The sequence below is a fragment of the Pseudophryne corroboree genome, chromosome 3 (assembly GCF_028390025.1).
Source record: "Pseudophryne corroboree isolate aPseCor3 chromosome 3, aPseCor3.hap2, whole genome shotgun sequence".
Taxonomy (NCBI): domain Eukaryota; kingdom Metazoa; phylum Chordata; class Amphibia; order Anura; family Myobatrachidae; genus Pseudophryne; species Pseudophryne corroboree.
The window spans coordinates 435,197,997-435,216,755 of record NC_086446.1 but is presented as its reverse complement, the minus strand read 5'-3'; the positions used below and the strand labels follow the sequence as shown (position 1 = coordinate 435,216,755).

The window sequence follows — 18,759 nt, the reverse complement described above, 5'->3', positions numbered from 1 at the left end:
GATGTTATCTCTACATTAAAGCAGCTCAATGATTCTGCGAACCAGGAACTGTTTGACTGGCAGACCCCAAAAGGATGCATACGCTGTGCAGTGGTGGGAAATGGGGGAATTCTGAATGGGTCACGCAAAGGGAAAGAGATAGACCAGCATGACTATGTTTTCAGGTATGAGGATGAACGGACTTGGAATTTAAATTCAAGCAATAATAAGCAGAAAGATCACACATCACTAATGTTCTATAATGGTTGTGTGCATACTGTACCTAAAGTCAGTGGTTCTCAAACTTTTTTAAATCACGGTGCCCTAGAGGATCAGAATTGTTTTCACGGCACCCCTAGGCCAAAAGTTTCTATTGAGAAATTTAGAAAGAAATATTACATTAAATTAATTGGGTTTATATGTCACCCTTGGGTTCAATTGTGCGGTGAGGGACAAGATTTGATTCTGTTTGTCCACATATTTATGATTGACAGCCACCAGCACTGGTTTTTCCTATTACATTGACCATAAATAATTTGAATTGGTCCTGGACCACCAATCCAAGGCACCCCTGCAAGAGCTTCTCGGAACCCCAGGGTGTCACGGCACACAGTTTGAGAACCACTGCCTAAAGTGCATATACTGCTCTTAATATAACAGGTGTTGAAGGACTTATGGTTGCCAGATATTGCCTTTGGGTTGGGTCTGTCATCGTTTTTGGGCTTCTGTAATGGAAGATGTACAGATCATTTACAACACACCATATGTTAGCTGTGTTTTTATCGCACTTTCCAATATGTCTGTTCTCACTTTTATCACCTGTTTTCTGTTCCAATTACTGCTCAGGCTAAATGGGGCGGTGATAAAAGGCTTTGAGGAAGATGTCGGTACAAAAACCTCATTTTACGGCTTCACAGTCAATACCATGAAGAACTCACTGCTGGCTTATGAGGAGTTTGGCTATACTGAGACACCAAAAGGGCAGGTAAGAGGAGTAAATTACCAGTGCACATAAAAAGGGCCAGGAAATTTGCATTGGAGAACGCACATTATGGCCTTGGCGCGCCTACAAAACGGGAGCAACTTTCCCCGTTTTGCAAAATGGACTTTGTCAACGTTCCCAAACAGCCAATGCATTTCAATCTTGCTGCAGCTTAGGGTGCACTGCGTGCAACGACGCAGTACTACAAACATTGGAGATGTACACTAACTATTGGGTTAGACCCATTGACCAAAACATAATTTTGCTGAATCAAACGATTATCCCATATGGTGGTGTGGTGTTCCATTGGCTGTAGGAGATGCTGTGGGGTTTAATTTTAACTTGTGTCACTTAAATGGCACTAGGCAGAGGTATATGAAGAGTGTTCTACCTTCCTAGGGGGTTTTACAGTACTTTAAAATGAAAATCCTACAAATGATCATTTTTTTACATGGAACACAGGGACAACCAAATGCATGACATTATGGGCGGTATTCAAATGATATATCACGCCCATCTCCTTTCTAAAGTGATCCCCATTATCGCACATATCGCACCTATAGTAATCAGTGCTAGCTGCGTTAGGGTGCATGCTTGACCCATCACAGTGCGTATCAGTATCACATCCACTCTGCATATCTGTGTGGCAGTGTAATCACACAGAGAGGCAGAGGGCAGTGAGTACTGGAGTGCCCTTTTACAGCAGGGAGCTTAAAGCAGGTGGCGTGGGATCACTTTTATTCCACTGTGCCAAGTTCTAGTTAACCTCTCAGCTGCTGGACAGTTTCCTATTTGGACAGTCACCCAAAGTTCTCCCATGTCTCTACACCATTGTTTTAGATGTACAATAGTTCTCTTAGGGGGATATTTATCCAAGTGAGAGGTCAAGTGGAGAGAGATTGAACTGAGTGGTTAGTACTTCTGTCTTTATCAAGCTTTGATAAATCTCCCCCTTAATTAGTTATATATGTATCATTTAATAACGTCCCAATTATTATAACATTTTGAAAGTTAAACATATATTTTTAATTTAACATAATGGCATGCTAAATATTCTGTTTGTTTCTGATGAGTTGAAAAAATATATACAATATATTGTATCTAAAAGTTAGATGAAAAGTTGGCTTTCATGTCTAACCTACCCTTTTCATACCCTGTTTATTATAGGGACTTCGCTACATATTCATACCTTCTGATATAAGGGACTATATAATGCTACGTTCCAGCATTTTAGGGGTTACTGTTCCAAGTGGTTTTGATAAAGGAGACAAGTAAGTGGGGATTGTTAACTGTTATTGTAGTTAACAAATTGGTGGACATGTAAATGATGTTATAAGTCAACTTATTCCTGCTTGTTCCCCTCAAAGGCCTTCTCTATATTATGGACCTGAGGTAACTCCCAAGAAATTCAAACTTCTGCATCCTGACTTTCTAGTGTACACAAGAGACAGGTAACCAATTATCCCCTGCTTACCACTAAACTAGTTTCATTTCACATTTTTACTTCCGTTTCTAGCCTACTTATGTAATAGATATATGAAGAGAATGTATAATTATATTTTTGTTGCAGGATGTTGGCTAACTTCTATAAAGGTATTACTTACAGACCGTGTCCAGTACTAGGAAACCTACATTTAGTTTTTCTTGTTTTCTTTTACTTATAGAGCCCTTCTTTTTTGTCCAAAGCTCTTCAGTCATTGTAATCTTTATGTATCAATAATTTCACAATACAGCAATCTAGCATACCTCCCAACTTGTGATTACTTGAAGCTGGTACCCTTGTTTTCAGCATTCCAGCACTCCCCGGACAGCTGACCAGCCTCCTGCTCACTTACCTGCACTATTTAGCATCTATTGAGAAAACACCCACTGCTTTGCTGTGCAGAGCAGCGGTGATCAAAGGCTCCCAACTTTCCTCCCCTGCCCACTGGCACTGTGGCCCATGGGTGAGACAGCTGGACTGTCCCTCTGAAATAGGGCGAGTTGGGAGGTATGATATAGGGGCAGGAGGTGAGGACTAATGTTATTTGGGATGTAATGTCATAGATGGTATAACTGGTCCATTTGAACTAAAGATAGCTACAAGTAAAAGGGAGAGAAACATGTTACTAGGGGGCAGATTTATTAAGCCTGGTGAAGTGATAAAGCAGAAGGTGATAAAGCACCAGCCAGTCAGCTCCTAACTTCCATGTTACAGGCTGGGTTTGAAAAATGACAGTTAGGAGCCGATTGGCTGGTACTTTATCACCTTCCACTTTATCACTTCACCAGGCTTCATACATCTGCCCCTAGATTCTATGTGCTATCCCTTTTCTGGGCATACTTACACAACAAACACGTTGAGGCTAGAGTGATTTTATATTAAACATTGCCGCAGTAGGTGTTGTATTGTAAAAATACTCTTACGGCCACTGGTCTTGCACAGTCTTTATATTTTCTCCCATGTGCTACTTCTAAATTCTTCGTTCTACAGATTCTTGAAGTCAGACATATTACAATCAACATTCGCCAACTTGTACATGCCAAGTACAGGGGCTCTGATGTTGCTGACTGCACTACACAGCTGTGACCAGGTAAGGGATCACTGTAATGTGTCTTTCCTGTGGCTGATTCATTGCCTTTTCAGACATTATTGGGTCTCATTCTGATTTGTAAGTAAAACAAAAAATGCAAGTATTTTTTTGTCTGGTACAAACCATTTTGCCATGCAAGGGGAGCAAATACATTTATATTGTTTCTGTGCAGGTTAAATACTGGCTGCTTTTGCACGTAGCCTAGAAATGCTAGACAGCTTTATTTTTACACTGCAATTTAGATTTCAATTTGAACACACCCCACCCAAACCGAACTCTCTCTGCTCCTCCTGCAGTGCAGCATGGTTTTGCCCAGCTTGCTTTTTTGCTTTGTGTGCAAATCAGAATCAGCACATTATACTATTTGTTTTCCACAGGTCAGTGCATATGGCTTCATCACTGATAACTTCATGCAGTTCTCGGACCATTACTATGAAAGACAGAAGACACCACTTGAGTTCTATGCCAATCATGACTTGCTTATGGAAAAGAACTTATGGAAAAAACTACATGGCAGAGGGATCATGAATCTATACCAACGGTAATGGGAGATAGGTCTCTCCCTACTGGACTTATGGAAGCATGAAGGGAGTTATCCATTTGGGAGAATAGCACCTAAAAGGAGCTTTGGGAATCCACAAAGGTGAATGGCCCTACAAAATACAGATGATAAGGATCAGGGGGACTTGCTGTGGGATAGGACATTTTAATCACAATAGTGTCTTCTTTCTTGGCTACATTTCGAAGACCACTTAAATATACTGTAAAATGCTTTGAATTTAAATGAATCTTGATTTATACACTAACCTTAGGATGACTGACAGTTATATTAACATACTTGAATGATAAACGACAACCATACCACTCAAGGGAACTAAATGCCGACTATTATATTTGGAGGAGATAAAACAGGGTTATTTTAATTAGCAGTTTTGTTTTCCACGTTCGATGTACTACTGTATGGGTTTTACAGAACTAGGCAATAACTTCGTATTAATAATGTTCAATCATTACTCAAATTTTGAAAGAACAGTTTAAACCTGGGATGAAACATGCTAAGGGGCAGATTAGTATGTGGTTTGCAAAACGGTTCACATCTGATTCCGTTTTAAAATCCATATTACGGGATTTCTTATTCTGCAATCTGGAGTCTTGGCCGTTTGCAATCCCCTAAACCACATACGGTTAGGACCGGATTATAGGGGAGGCGGTTGCCCCGGGCCGGCCATACATTTGGGGCCCCCATACCACAGAACACATTGTTCTTGGATGGCCTCCCTGTCCTGATGACGCTGGCTGTATTAACTGTATTGCAGCTAGTGATGGCTCAAGGGGCTGGCTGGCAGGGACGTTGCCCGGAGCACTGCAGTCAGGGACAGGGTGTTTGGGACAGGGTGTTCTGAATTTATGGCACGGATAGGAAAAAAATGCTGTATCCACAGGACGCGCTTCTGCACCTCCTAGTCCCTCCTCTATCCCTTTGAAATGAATCATCCCTTCCCCCAGTAGGCGGAGCTTCCCAGGACCAGGCTCAGGTTCGGTTCAACTTCACCAAAACATACACTCCCCTATTGCCTGTGGAACTTCTGTGCTGCAAGCAGTTGCCTGCCGCCTGCAGAGATAGCATGGTGAGCCCATGTCCCATGAAGCCTATTGTTAGTGTGGAGGAGGGGATTTGTGTATGTGTGCTGTCAGTGTGTGGGGGGGAGATATGTGTGTGAGAGAGTTGTCAGTGTCGAGGGAGGGGAGGTGGGTGCCTGTATTTACCGTGTGGTCCTTAAGTGTGGAATCACCCTTATAAAAAGAAAATGAGCAAGGAAATATTAATCCAGTGTCTACACATATGATATGGGAATGGGGGAAAACTTTTAGGGTATGTCACCAGTATGGCGGCCATCTTAGATGCAAGTCTATTTTTTTAATTGAGAAGGTAGTCATGTGACCTATCAAACAGATGCAAAATTTCATAAGAAAATAATGGTGTTCTCCAGTTTAACATATCTTTATTAATTCTTGCGTTCTTAACATAAAGTTTATAGGATATGTTTGAAGTGCTGTCCCTTTTTATAAGTGTGTTTCCACACTGATGGTCCACCCTGATGTGTGCTGTCAGTGTATGTTGGGAGATGTGTGTGTGAGAGATGTCAGTGTCTGAGTTTTCAGTTGGGGCAGTGTTCAGACCTAAGTGGTTTAACATGGAGAACTACATTTCCCAGCATCTACAGCATCTGGGGATGCTAATAAGCTTTATTGTAAAGTAGAAATTGCTTTTAAGACTGGATGTTGATAAAGGAAACATGTATGTAATTTTACCCGTGAATAATACAGGGTGTTTAAAAAAAAAAAAAAAAGGTAACTGAAACTTGTATGTGTATCTTATGTGTTACAGTAGACGTTGAGCGACAGCTGGTATGTCACAGTACGCCATCCAGGAACGTGCAAGGTGTGTGCAACATTATTTCCGTCGGATTGGTTGGTCTTGCCTGGTATCTGTAACAACTGGGTTCCAGAACAATTTCCAGAGACATGCACCACCAAAAAAAACTATCCTGTCTTGGGTGGAAATGTTCCAGCAAACAGGGTCCGTGGCTAATCATAATAAAAGACATTCCGTCAGACCCCGCAGTACCACGAGCAATGTGTGAGGACAGAAAAAAGTTTCAGTTACCTTTTTTTTTTTTTAAAACATCCTGTATGTTCGCAGTTCAAGCTGCCGCTTTTCACTGAGCTACCCCAATTGTAATTACACCGAACTCCGTCCTCCTAGGGAATGCCTGGTAGAGGCTAGCTATAGCTGCTATACCAATAGTGGGCTGTGAATGTAGTCAGCATGTCGACAGTCACTATGTTGATACTACAATGCCAGCACCAGTTTCCCAACATGGTTCTAGTGCTACTTAAAACAGTTTTTCCCTATTCCATCGCTCACTCCTCCCCCCCCCCCCCCATGTTTCTGTGTCATGTCAGTATACTTTGCCTACTTTCTTCTTTTTTTTACTTTATATGTTATAGATATCTCTCCTCTCTATGGTGTGTCGGTTGCCTACTTTCCCCTGCACTTCACTGTTTTTAGACTCTCTCTGTGTCTACTGTCTAGTGCATCGGTGCTTGCCCCCCTCCGCAGCCTAAGCCTAACCCTTCTTCCGCAGCCTAAAGCTAACCTCCCCATAGGGGCCCCCGCTAGCCTTTGTACGGCCCTACATACGGTATAGTCAAACCCTCATGCTGTTTAGGCCAATCTGCTTGGTAAAACTATACGTGGAACATTCAACTTATGCAGTTTGCCTATGTGGAGTTCTGGTGAGGTTTATTGTGACCTAATAGGTTGGGCAAGACAATCCCCACCAGGACCACTAACACAAAAAAAAAACCCGGTACTTCCTTAGGCTGGGTACACACTGCAAAGATCTCTGTCGACCTGCCATTGCACTGTCCGAGCGGCCGATTAGATAAGCTATACACACCTACCAACTGGCCTCTCGATATGTCGGTCCAGATATCACACCTGGGCGCACATTTGGATTTGCCCAGCCAGCTGTGTTGTCATTGTTGCTGCAGCCAGTGTACAGACAGTCCAGGGGTCGTCCGTACACACAGCCACACATGCCAATATATGTGCAAGATATATCGGAATTGGTTGTGCTGAAGGGCCGACACGATATGTCTGAACAACAGTGTTCAAAGGCATATCAGGTGTACACACCCGCCAATCCGCTACTGACATATCTGTCAAACGAACAATACATATCGACCAGTGTGTACTCAGCTTTACTCTTATGGCGCTGATACCACAAGTGCCACCATGAGTTAAAAGCGCACACGTGTTCTTGCATTTTGGCATTTGTAGAACTACAAGCACCAGCATGCACATGGCTATTAGTGCATCCTTTTTGCCAATAGAATGTAAAGTAAATGTTGCTGTCGTTATAATTTCTTAAATTGTTGACCCCATTCTTTAATACTTGTGGTTTCTCCTGATTTACCCCCATTATAAATAATAATGACTATTAAAAGCAGTATAGCGGGCCGTTAAAAATAATGCTTTTTTTTGGCCAAATAACTATCATTTAAATATTGGCACCATAAAGAAGTATTTACCTATACATTTTCCTTTCCTTGTGCCCTGTAATCCAGTGGGAATATTATAATCCACATTGAGAAATTACAGGAAAATCTATGAGACGCATACACTTCAAAATTAGTTTTACTTCGGTGAGCCTAGCTAATAACTGGGTAACCAATCAGGAGCTGTCTATACAGGGATGGCTGAAGGATGCAAGAAACCTCTCCTATCCAGTGAGCAGTGGAAGATGGCTCTAACTTGGCTACCCGATTTACCAGAAGTTAATTCATTATTTTGTTGCATGGGTTTTCATTGAACAGACCTTGACATTGACAGATTATTACACAAGAGTGGTCATTCCGAGTTGTTCGCTCAGTAATTTTCTTCGCATCGCAGCGATTTTCCGCTAATTGCGCATGCGCAATGTTCGCACTGCGACTGCGCCAAGTAAATTTGCTATGAAGATTGGTATTTTACTCACGGCATTACGAGGTTTTTTCTTCGTTCTGGTGATCGTAATGTGATTGACAGGAAGTGGGTGTTTCTGGGCGGAAACTGGCCGTTTTATGGGAGTGTGTGAAAAAACGCTACCGTTTCTGGGAAAAACGCGGTAGTGGCTGGAGAAACGGAGGAGTGTCTGGGCGAACGCTGGGTGTGTTTGTGACGTCAAACCAGGAACGACAAGCACTGAACTGATCGCACTGGCAGAGTAAGTCTCGAGCTACTCAGAAACTACACAGAGAAGTCTTTTCACAATATTTCGTTCGCAATTATGATAAGCTAAGATTCACTCCCAGTAGGCGGCGGCTTAGCGTGTGCAATGCTGCTAAAAGCAGCTTGCGAGCGATCAACTCGGAATGAGGGCCAAAGTAATTTTTTTTACTCCATATGGATTATTACATTTACACTGGATTATGTTGCACAAAGAAAGAAAGAAAATGTATATGTGAAAATGTATTGTTATGATTTGTGGTGTTGATTGAGGTGAATAGATGTGCGGTTTTACCTTTGGTAAATTGCACAGTTTACATACTATATTGTACATCAAATCACCACAGTTTTGATAATGTATTCCCTAGAATTTGTAAAAATTCTCTACAATGTTGTCACATTATTCTATTATCAGTTAAACATCTAAATTACTGCAATTCGTGCAGGTTTGTGCCTTATTTTTATTTATACCCACCATTGTTAATGGGCAAATGTGAAAGTGAATACTACTAAAGCTGCTGTTGCAATGATGGCTTTTTGGTAAGCAAACGGTTAAATGGATGCATTTTAAATTATGCTTATGTCTTAATCATTGTTAATAAAATAAAATATTTTTTAAATAAATGTGGAAATAAGGTAAGGTAAATATGGTATATTTTTCCTATTTCAGTGCTTTAAATAATGTGTTGTTGTAAAAGAGGATTAAAAAAGGGGCAATTACAATGCCTGCACACGTGATGCTACTATTGCAGGATGCGTGCAAGTCGGCACCGGTCACATATAGGACCAGTTTACACCAGGCCTACGTCACGTAGACACTTACACTCGTGGTTTTAAACATTTGTTTTGCTGGTGAAAAAGATTGCTGAAAATAGGATTTTAATTACCTACCGGTAAATCCTTTTCTCATAATCCGCAGAGGATACTGGGGTCCACATTTGTACCATGGGGTATAGACAGGTCCACTAGGAGCCTTGTGCTTTGAGAAATCAATAGTGTGCACTGGCTCCTCCCTCTATGCCCCTCCTACCAGACTCAGTCTAGAAACTGTGCCCGAGGAGACGGACATATCTTGAGAGAAGGATTCAAAAAGGATAGTGGTGAGATTCAAACCAGCACACACAAACAAGAAGAAAACCATGTTAACCCAACATGAACAGCAACAGCCGAACCAACAGCAATACCAAGTATCCATGCAGGAAACACGAAGCACTGGGCGGGCGCCCAGTATCCTCTACGGACTACGAGAAAAGGATTTACCGGTACGTAATTGAAATCCTATTTTCTCTTACGTCCTAGAGGATACTGGGATCCACATTAGTACCATGGGGATGTAGCAAAGCTCCCAAACCAAGTGGGAGAGTGCTGAGGTTACTGTAGAACTGACTGACCAAACTGAAGGTCCTCAGAGGCAAAAGTATCGAACTTGTAGAACTTAGCAAATGTGTTCGAACCCGACCATGTAGCTGCTCGGCAGAGCTGTAAGGCCGAGACAACCCGGGCAGCCGCCCTGGAAGAACCCACCGACTGAGTAGATTAGGCATAAACAGATTTATGAACTGGCAAACCTGCCATAGAGTAAGCATGCCGGATAGTAAGCGTGATCCATCGAACAATAGACTGCTTTGAAGCAGGACTCCCAATTTTCTCTAACGTCCTAGTGGATGCTGGGGACTCCGTAAGGACCATGGGGAATAGACGAGCTCCGCAGGAGACTGGGCACTCTAAGAAAGAATTAGGACTACTGGTGTGCACTGGCTCCTCCCTCTATGCCCCTCCTCCAGACCTCAGTTAGAATCTGTGCCCGGAAGGAGCTGGGTGCATTTTAGTGAGCTCTCCTGAGCTTGCTATTAAGAAAGTATTTTAGTTAGGTTTTTTATTTTCAGAGAGCTTCTGCTGGCAACAGACTCTCTGCTACGTGGGACTGAGGGGAGAGAAGCAAACCTAACTGCGGCTAGGTTGCGCTTCTTAGGCTACTGGACACCATTAGCTCCAGAGGGATCGAACACAGGAACCTAACCTTGGTCGTCCGTTCCCAGAGCCGCGCCGCCGTCCCCCTCGCAGAGCCAGAAGACAGAAGCCGGCGGGTTGAAGCAAGAAGACGTCAAAATCGGCGGCAGAAGACTCATGTCTTCATATGAGGTAGCGCACAGCACTGCAGCTGTGCGCCATTGCTCCCACACTAACCCACACACTCCGGTCACTGTAGGGTGCAGGGCGCAGGGGGGGGGCGCCCTGGGCAGCAATTGAGTACCTCCTGGCAAAAAGCAGCATATATACAGCTGGACACTGTAATATGCATGAGCCCCCGCCATTATTTTTACACAAAATCGCGGGACAGAAGCCCGCCGCTGAGGGGGCGGGGCTTCTTCCTCAGCACTCACCAGCGCCATTTTCTCTCCACAGCTCCGCTGAGAGGAAGATCCCCAGGCTCTCCCCTGCAGAAGAAAAGAGGGGGGGGGGCACATAAATTGGCGTAAAAACAATATATACAGCAGCTACTGGGTTAACACTACGTTACTGTGTGATTCCTGGGTCATATAGCGCTGGGGTGTGTGCTGGCATACTCTCTTTCTGTCTCTCCAAAGGGCCTTGTGGGGAAACCGTCTTCAAATAGAGCATCCCCTGTGTGTGTGGTGTGTCGGTACGTGTGTGTCGACATGTCTGAGGTAAAAGGCTCCCCTAAGGAGGAGATAGAGCAAATATGTGTGTGTGAGGGTGTCTCCGTCGACAACGCAGACACCTGTTGGATATGTGTAATTAAGTGCTAAGGTGAATTTATTGCACAAAAGATTAGAGAACAGACAGGAAATCTACCCATGTCTGTCACTCTGTCGCAGAGACCTTCAGTGTCTCTCAATGCTCACTATCCAAAATAAATAAACACTGATGTCGACACAGAGATTGACTCCAGTGTCGACTACGATAATGCAAAGTTACAGCCAAAATGGCAGAAAAGTATTCAATATATGATTGTTGTAATAAAAGATGATTTGCATATCACTGATGATTCATCTGTCCCTGACACAAGGGTACACATGTTTAAGGGGAAGAAAGCTGAGGTAAATTTCCCTCCTCTCATGAGGAAAAAGAGCGGGAATCTCCAGACAAGAGACTGCAGTTTCCCACAAAGAATTCTCAGGCAGTATCCTTTCCCCACTAGGGCCAGGATACGATGGGAATCTTCCCCTAGGGTGTCACGTTTGCCCAAAAGGTAACCTGTCGTAACAGCTGTTTTCAGGGATCCTGCAGATAGCGTGCACATTCTGGTACATTACTCAGACCGGCGATTGTGTCGGCATGGGTTTATAGCGCTGGGGCAGTGTGGACAGGTACCTTATCAGCAGAAATTGAGACCCTAGTATGAAGATATATATAGATATATGTATATATAGAGATATATATATTAATGCTGTCTTAAGAGATTTATATATATATATATGTATATATATATATATATATATGAAACATGCCCAAAGAGACATGAGTATACTGGGTCCTAGAGACAAAGCTATGTCGGTTTCTGCTTGACGTGTCCTGTAGAATATGCAATGGACAGATGATGCCGACTTAAGAGGCATATGGAAGGCTGAGGATTGTGTGGAGAAGGGTTCTCGGACCTGGTCTCCACAGCTATAGCTGGTAATTCTGTTGTTTTGCCTTATATTCCTGCACAGCCTAGGAAAGCACAACATTATCAAATGCAGCCTTTAGAACAAAGAAACAAGAAAGTCCGAGGTGCGTCCTTTCTTGCCAGAGGCGGGGGCAGAGGAAAGAAGCTGCACAACACAGCTAGGTCCCAGAAACAGAAGTCCTCCCCGGCCTCTACAATAATCCACCGCATGTCGCTGGGGCTCCACAAGGCGGAGCTAGGCCCGGTGGGGGCACGCCTGCGTAAGTTCAGCCACAAGTGGGTTCACTCCCTGTTAGATCCCTGGGCAATAGATATTGTGTCTCAGGGTGCAAGCTGGACTTTGAGAAGATGCCACCTCACCGACGGCCCTGCCGGCTTCCCCCCCACGAGAGGGAAACAGTGTTAACTGCAATTCACAAATTGTATCTTCAGCAGGTGGTGGTCAAGATTCCCCTCCTTCAACGAGGAAAGGGTTACTATTCGACCATGTTTGTAGTACCGAAACCGGACGGTTCGGTCAGACCCATATTGAATTTAAAATCCCTAAACATATACCTGAAAAGGTTCAAGTTTAAGATGGAATCGCTCAGAGCGGTCATCGCAAGCCTGGAAGGGGGGGATTTTATGGTGTCTCTGGACATAAAGGATGCATACCTTCATGTCCCCATTTATCCACCTCATCAGGCGTACCTTAGATTTGTGGTACAGGATTGTCATTACCCATTCCAGACGTTGCCGTTTGATCTGTTCACGGCACCGAGAATATTTACCAAGGTAATGGCAGAAATGATGGGCTTCTGCGAAAGCAAGGAGTCACAATTATCCCATACTGGGACGATCTCCTCATAAAGGCGAGGTCCAGAGAGCAGTTGCTGATCAGCGTAGCACACTCTCGGGAAGTGTTGCAACAGCACGGCTGGATTCTGAATATTCCAAAGTCGCAGCTGATTCCTACGACGCGTCTGCCCTTCCTGGGCATGATTCTGGACACAGACCAGAAGAAGGTTTTTCTCCCGGCGGAGAAGGCTCAGGAGCTCGTGACTCTGGTCAGAGGCCTCTTAAAACCAAAACAGGTGTCTGTGCATCAATGCACGCGAGTCCTGGGTAAGATGGTGGCGTCTTACGAAGCCATTCCCTTCGGCAGGTTCCATGCGAGGAACTTTCAGTGGAACCGGTTGGACAAGTGGTCCGGATCGCATCTTCAGATGCATCGGCTGATCATCCTATCCCCAAGGGCCAGGGTGTCTCTTCTGTGGTGGCCGCAGAGTCCTTACCTTCTCGAGGGCCGCAGGTTCGGCATACAGGACTGGGTCCTGGTGACCACGGATGCAAGCCTCCGAGGATGGGGGGCAGTCACTCAGGGAAGAAACTTCCAAGGGCTGTGGTCAAGTCAGGAAACTTGTCTGCACATCATTATCCTGAGAACTACGGGCCATATACAACGCCCTGAGTCAAGCGGAGCATCTGCTTCGCAACCAACTGGTGCTGATTCAGTCAGACAACATCAGTGCAGTGGCTCATGTAAACCGCCAGGGCGGCACAAGAAGCAGGGTGGCGATGGCAGAAGCCACCAGAATTCTTCGCTGGGTGGAGAATCACGTGCAAGCACTGTCAGCAGTATTCATTCCGGGAGTGGACAATTGGGAAGCAGACTTCCTCAGCAGGCACGACCTCCACCCGGGAGAGTGGGGACTTCATCAAGAAGTCTTCACACAGATTACAAGTCGTTGGGAACTGCCACAGGTGGACATGATGGCGTCCCGCCTCAACAAAAAGCTACAAATGTATCGCGCCAGGTCAAGAGACCCTCAGGCGATAGCTGTGGACGCACTAGTGACACCGTGGGTGTTCCAGACGGTTTATGTGTTTCCTCCTCTTCCTCTCATACCCAAGGTGCTGAGAATCGTAAGAAAAAGAGGAGTGAGAACAATACTCATTGTTCTAGATTGGCCAAGAAGGACTTGGTATCTGGAACTGCAAGAAATGTTCACAGAGGACCCATGGCCTCTGCCTCCCAGACAGGATCTGTTGCAACAGGGGCCCTGTCTGTTCCAAGACTTACCGCGGCTTCGTTTGACGGCATGGCGGTTGAACGCCGGATCCTAACAGAAAAAGGCATTCCGGATGAGGTTATTCCTACGCTAATAAAGGCTAGGAAGGACGTGACGGCTAAACATTATCACCGTATATGGCGCAAATATGTTGCTTGGTGTGAGGCCAGGAATGCCCCTACAGAGGAATTCCAGCTGGGCCGTTTCCTTCACTTCCTACAGTCGGGAGTGACTTTGGGCTTAAAATTGGGATCCATTAAGGTCCAGATTTCAGCCCTATCCATTTTCTTTCAAAAGGAACTGGCTTCTCGTCCTGAAGTTCAGACGTTTGTAAAGGGAGTGCTGCATATTCAGCCCCTTTTGTGCCACCACTGGCACCTTGGGATCTTAACGTGGTGTTGAGTTTCCTGAAATCACACTGGTTTGAGCCACTTAAAACCGTGGAGTTAAAATATCTCACGTGGAAGGTGGTCATGCTATTGGCCTTAGCTCCGGCTAGGCGTGTGTCAGATTTGGCGGATTTGTCATGTAAAAGCCCCTATCTGGTTTTCCATATGGACAGGGCAGAATTACGGACTTGTCCGCAATTTCTGCCAAAGGTGGTGTCATCCTTTCATTTGAACCAACCTATTGTGGTGCCTGCGGCTACTCGTGACTTGGAGGATTCCAAGTTACTAGATGTAGTCAGGGCTTTGAAGATTTATGTAGCCAGAACGGCTGGAGTCAGGAAGACTGACTCGCTGTTTATCCTGTATGCATCCAACAAGCTGGGTGCTCCTGCTTCAAAGCAAACTATTGCTCGCTGGATCTGTAACACGATTCAGCAGGCTCATTCTGCGGCTGGATTGCCGCATCCAAAATCAGTGAAAGCCCATTCCACAAGGAAAGTGGGCTCTTCTTGGGCGGCTGCCCGAGGGGTCTCGGCATTACATCTTTGCCGAGCAGCTACTTGGTCGGGTTCAAACACTTTTGCAAAATTATACAAGTTTGATACCCTGGCTGAGGAGGACCTTGTGATTGCCCATTCGGTGCTGCAGAGTCATCCGCACTCTCCCACCCGTTTGGGAGCTTTGGTATAATCCCCATGGTCCTTACGGAGTCCCCAGCATCCACTAGGACGTTAGAGAAAATAAGATTTTACTCACCGGTAAATCTATTTCTCGTAGTCCGTAGTTGATGCTGGGCGCCCGTCCCAAGTGCGGACTTCTTCTGCAAGGCTTGTATATAGTTATTGCTTACATAAGGGTTATGTTATAGTTGCATCAGGGTTGATCTGATGCTCTGTTGTTGTTCATACTGTTAACTGGGTAAGTTATCACAAGTTATACGGTGTGATTGGTGTGGCTGGTATGAGTCTTACCCTGGGTTCCAAAATCCTTTCCTGGTAATGTCAGCTCTTCCGGGCACAGTTTCCTTAACTGAGGTCTGGAGGAGGGGCATAGAGGGAGGAGCCAGTGCACACCAGTAGTCCTAATTCTTTCTTAGAGTGCCCAGTCTACTGCGGAGCCCGTCTATTCCCCATGGTCCTTACGGGAGTCCCCAGCATCCACTACGGACTACGAGAAATAGATTTACCGGTGAGTAAAATCTTATTTTCTTGGGATCATAAAGCACTAACAGCGAGTCAGATTTTCTGTGACAAGCTGTCCGTTTGACATAGATTTTCAAAGCCCGCACAACATCCAGGGACTTTGAAGTGGAAGAGGTGTCAGTAAGCACCGGAACCACAATAGGCTGGTTGATGTGAAACGCAGACACCACCTTTGGAAGAAACTGCTGACGAGTTCTAAGTTCAGCTCTATCTTCATGAAAAATCAAATAGGGGCTCTTGTGAGGCAAGGCCCCCAATTCCAAAACACGCCTCGCCGAAGCCAAGGCAATAGTGTGACGGTCTTCCATGTAAGAAACTTTACATCTACCTCCTGTAAAGGCTCAAACCAATCTGATTGCAGAAACTGCAACACCACGTTAAGATCCCAAGGTCCCGTGGGAGGCACAAAGGGAGGTTGGATGTGCAGAGCCCCTGTCAAGAACGTCTGAACCTCAGGAAGGGACAATATCTGGACTTTTACAGAATCAAGGCTCTAGGTCCACAACCACTCCAGACTGCAGAAAAAGCAGAAAACAACCCATCTGAAATTCCACCGCAGGAAATTTCCTGTTTTCACACCAAGAGATGGATTTTCTCCAAATCCGGTGGTAATGGCTAGACGTTACTGCTTTTCTGGCTTGGATCAAGGTAGGAATTACCCTGTCCGGAATCCCTTTCCGGGCTAGAATTTGACGCTCAACCTCCATGCCGTCAAATGTAGCCACAGTAAGTCTTGATAGATGAATGGCCCCTGTTGCAGAAGATCCTCCCGAAGAGGTAGAGGCCACGGATCCTCCAGACGCAGTTCCAGTAGATCTGCGTACCAAGCCCTTCTTGGCCAATCGGGAGCAATGACAATTGCTTGAACCCTTTCCCTTTTTATTCTTTTGAGAATTCTTGGGATCAATGGAAGTGGAGGAAAGACATACACCATCTGATAGACCCACGGAGTCACCAGAGTGTCCACCGCCACTGTCTGTGGATCTCTTGACCTGGAGCAATACTGCTGGAGCTTCTTGTTGAGACGAGAGGCTATCATGTCGATATGTGGAGTCCCCCACCTACGAGTCAAGCACCCGAACACCTCCGGATGAAGGCCCCACTCCTCTGGGTGGAGGTCGTGTCTGCTGAGGAAGTCTGCTTCCCAGTTGTCCACGCCCAGAATGAAGATCGCGGACAGCGCCACCGCGTGTCTCTCTGCCCAGAGGAGAATCCTTGTCACCTCTGACATTGCTGCTCTGCTCTTCGCACCGCCCTGTCCGTTTATGTACGTCACCGCCGCCACATTGTCTGACTGAACCTGGATGGCTCGATTGTGCAGAAGATGAGATGCCTGCAGAAGGGCGTTGTATATGGCCCTTAGTTCCAGAACGTTGAACGGAAGAATGGTTTCCTGACTTGACCACTTTCCTTGGAAGTGTTCCCCTTGGGTGACTGCTCCCCACCCTCTGAGGCTTGCATCCGTGGTTAGCAGAATCCAATTTTGAATCCCAAACCGTCGGCCCTCCATCAGGTGAGAAGTCTGTAGCCACCACAGAAGAGAAATCCTGGCTTTTGGCGACAGACGTATCCTCTGGTGCATGTGTAGATGCGATCCAGACCATTTGTCTAGCAGATCCAGCTGGAAGGGCCTTGCATGAAACCTTCTGTACTGCAGTGCCTCGTAAGTGGCTACCATCTTTCCCAGGAGGCAAATGCACAGATGCACCGAAATCCGGGTTGGCCTTAGGATGTCCCTTACCATTGACTGAATTACCAATGCCTTTTCCAGAGGAAGGAATACCTTCTGTACCTCCGTATACAGGATCATCCCCAGGAACGGAAGCCTCCGTGTTGGTTCGGGTGGTCTTCAGTATGCCGAATGTCAGGATCCCGGCGCACAGTATACCGGCGCCAGGATCCCGACACCCGGCATACCGAGAGCTATTCTCCTTCATGGGGCTCCACGACCCCCCTGTAGGGAGAATAAATAGCGTCACCGTGCCCGTAGCGTGGCGAGCGCAGCGAGCCCGCAAGGGGCTCCTTTGCGCTTGCCACACTGTCGGTATGCCGGCGGTCGGGTATGCTGGTCGCCGGGAGCCCAGCCGCCGTCATACCATACTACACCCGTTGGTTCCAGGTGAGATTTTGTCAGGTTCAGAATTCACCCGTGATCCTGGAGTAGACATGTGGAGAGGGCAATGCTGTGTAACAACCTCTCCGCTTTTATCAGTAGATCGTCCAGGTACGGTATTATGTTCAGTCCTTGCTTGCGAAAGAGAAACATCATCTCCGCCGTTACTTTGGTAAACACCCACAGTGCCGTGGAGAGCCCAAAGGGTAGGGCCTGAAACTGGTAGTAACAGTCCTGCAACGCAAACCTTAGATAAGCCTGATGAGGCGGCCAAATCGGAATGTGAAGGTATGCACTAGGAATTCTCCCTCCTTCAGACCTGAGATCACAGCTCTCAGCAACTTCATGTTGAATTTGAACACCCATAAATACGGGTTCAGTGACTTGAGGTTTAAAATGGGCCTCACCGAACCGTCCGGTTTCGGTACCACAAACAGGTTGGAATAGAAACCTTGGTTTTGTAGTTGAAGTGAAGCTGGAACAATGACCTGAGTCTGTACCAGTTTTTGAACTGCTGCTTGTAAGGTTATACTTGCTTCCGGTGAAGCTGGCAAGCCTGATTTGAAGAATCTGTGAGGTGGGAGTTACTGAAACTCCAGTCTGTAGCCCTGGACGTTAAGATCTTTTACCCATGGATCCAGGCATGATGTGGTCCATATGTGACTGAAATATCGTAACCGGCCTCCCACCTGCCTGTTGACCAGGCAGTGCAGTCCAACATCATGCTGAAGGTTTTGCAGAAGCAGAACCTGAAGTTTGATCCTGTCAGCCTGTATTTGTAGGTTTTCTGGGCTTACCTCTATTGCCTTTGAAGGCAGTAGAAGAACCTTTGGACTTACCCTTAAACTTCGCTCTCCGAAAGGACTGAAAAGTTGGTGCAGAATAGGATTTCCTTGCCAGGGGTGCTGCGGAAGGAACGTATATAGACTTACCCGCCGTAGCCTTGAATATCCACGTATCCAGTTCATCTCCAAACGGCTTCACCTGTGAAAGGTAGGCTCTCCATGCCTTTCCTGGAATCCGCATCCACAGTCCACTGGTGTAGCCACAAGCCGCTGCGTG

At 45.8% G+C, this 18,759-nt stretch overlaps 1 protein-coding gene across 5 annotated transcripts in view; it reads left to right on the top strand.

The window, feature by feature from the left end:
* ST6GALNAC2 (ST6 N-acetylgalactosaminide alpha-2,6-sialyltransferase 2) overlaps positions 1-8,943 on the top strand; it is a 199,569-nt gene extending 190,626 nt beyond the window's left edge. For all 5 annotated transcript variants that reach the window (XM_063960421.1, XM_063960422.1, XM_063960419.1 and 2 more), the window contains 6 exons: positions 2-164; positions 826-964; positions 2,129-2,232; positions 2,329-2,412; positions 3,435-3,534; positions 3,912-8,943. In XM_063960421.1, the coding sequence (XP_063816491.1) occupies positions 2-164; positions 826-964; positions 2,129-2,232; positions 2,329-2,412; positions 3,435-3,534; positions 3,912-4,079 (758 nt within the window). In that variant the 3' untranslated portion in view covers positions 4,080-8,943. The remainder of the gene's footprint in view (position 1; positions 165-825; positions 965-2,128; positions 2,233-2,328; positions 2,413-3,434; positions 3,535-3,911) is intronic.
* Positions 8,944-18,759: the final 9,816 nt, after the last annotated feature.